Here is a 1646-nt window from a genome sequence, read left to right as displayed (position 1 = left end):
TGCCAGTGAAATCCATCTCTACTTGTAAGTGTGTGTGCAAACTGTGGTGTAATCTAATTTCTAGCCCCGAATTTATTAAATATCACCTTAAGCTTCCATTGTGCTTGAATATAAACCAGCTTATTAGTTTTCTTGTTGTAAATAAATCATCTCTGTGCTATGTCGAGTATGATTTTGAGAATGATGAACAAATTAGCCAGAAACCTACAAAAGAGTTATTCAACCTTGGCCGCCTTGGTTATTTCGAGGACGTAGGAGAACAGGATATCGTGATTGTTGGTTCATGTAACGGTTTGGTTTGTTTAACAACAAAAATTCACAAGTTTCTATGTGGTCATGTCTACATCTGTAATCCGATCACCCGAGAATGTTTAGAACTTCCTAGCCTCGTCCCGACTAACAAGGACTATAAAGATCATGGATATGCCTATATGTTATACGGATTTGGTTACCTTTCATCAAGTAACGAGTATAAGGTTGTTCGAATCAGCTATTCAGGAAATAAAATATATTCAGGAAAAGTAGACGTATACACAATTGGGGACGGCAGGGGGTGGAGATATAGAGGAGAAATCACAACAGAGCTATTAGGTTGGTCATCTACCCAAGGTATCCTTGTCGACGGAGCACTTTTCTGGATTGATGAGTGTAGTACAGGTCCCTTAATATCAGTCTTTGATTTAACGGATGAGAAATTATACATGCTTTCTGTACCACCTGCTTCGCCTTCCGACTGGGGAAATTATAAATTGGGGGTTTTGACAGGACAATTATGTTTTTTCCGGGCAACCACATATGATAGTTCGGTAATATGGTTATTGGGAAAGAATATACATGATTCTGACGTGAAAGAACAAGGTGGTAAAGACAGGCACTCCCCATGGATATGGAGCAAAGAGTCCGGTAAAGACGAGCACTCCCCGTGGATTTGGAGCAAAGGGCCAACAGTGACACTGGAAGGGATACTAAGGTACCGACCCTTAACCACAGCTAAAAATGGGGATATATTATTCTTATATAGAGAAAATTGGAACCAAGCAGAAACGAAAAATGTCATCATTCGCTTTGACCCGAAAACCTCAGATTCAAATGAACTAGGAGATCTGGGCTTGCCTTTGCCTGGTTTTAGTAAAGCCACAATACACGTTAACAGCTACATTTCCTTGAAATTACTTGGAGAAGAAAATGTCTTTGCCCGGTTATGATCACAGGCATACGGATTTATTTTCTAGGTTTTGCTATGTTGGAATGAAAGTTTAGAGGTTTGATAAATTTCTTTAGAGTTAAGAAGAATATTTTACTAAAAAAAACACTTATTTCATTAACCTTTTTGGTAAAAATATTTGTTTCGATATATTTATTGTTGGAAAGTATAATTTGTAATCTAGACTAGTTTTGCTTAGTGTGAATGTAGTTTGTTCTTGTGGTAAAATTATCTAGTTTACGGAGTTGTAAATAAGTAATAGAACTTGGAAGAAAAATCTGGTGAAGTCGGTTGTACCAAGTCCTGTAAGTGTGAACTAGATAGTTAGTGATAAGAAGAGAAAATGTCTAGAATAAACTAGAGTGGATATGGTGAGTTTTGAGTGTTAGTCTTGTTCCAAACCTAGGAGCTCTATATGAGCAACACTAAATCATGCTCATAT

The 1646-nt window shown here is 37.4% G+C and overlaps 1 protein-coding gene across 1 annotated transcript; it reads left to right on the top strand.

Annotated features, from left to right (window-relative positions):
- Positions 1-119: 119 nt before the first annotated feature.
- On the top strand, positions 120-1205 carry LOC113340794 (F-box protein At3g07870-like; the record flags this gene model as incomplete). The annotated part of the gene is made up of 1 exon (XM_026585869.1): positions 120-1205. A coding segment is annotated over one exon (1086 nt), but the record flags the coding sequence as incomplete, so codon positions are not given.
- Between the last annotated feature and the right edge of the window lie 441 nt (positions 1206-1646).

The sequence above is a fragment of the Papaver somniferum genome, unplaced genomic scaffold (genome assembly GCF_003573695.1).
Source record: "Papaver somniferum cultivar HN1 unplaced genomic scaffold, ASM357369v1 unplaced-scaffold_2358, whole genome shotgun sequence".
Lineage (NCBI taxonomy): Eukaryota > Viridiplantae > Streptophyta > Magnoliopsida > Ranunculales > Papaveraceae > Papaver > Papaver somniferum.
Note: the sequence above shows the minus strand (reverse complement) of the source record. Positions and strands in the feature narration are given on the sequence as shown.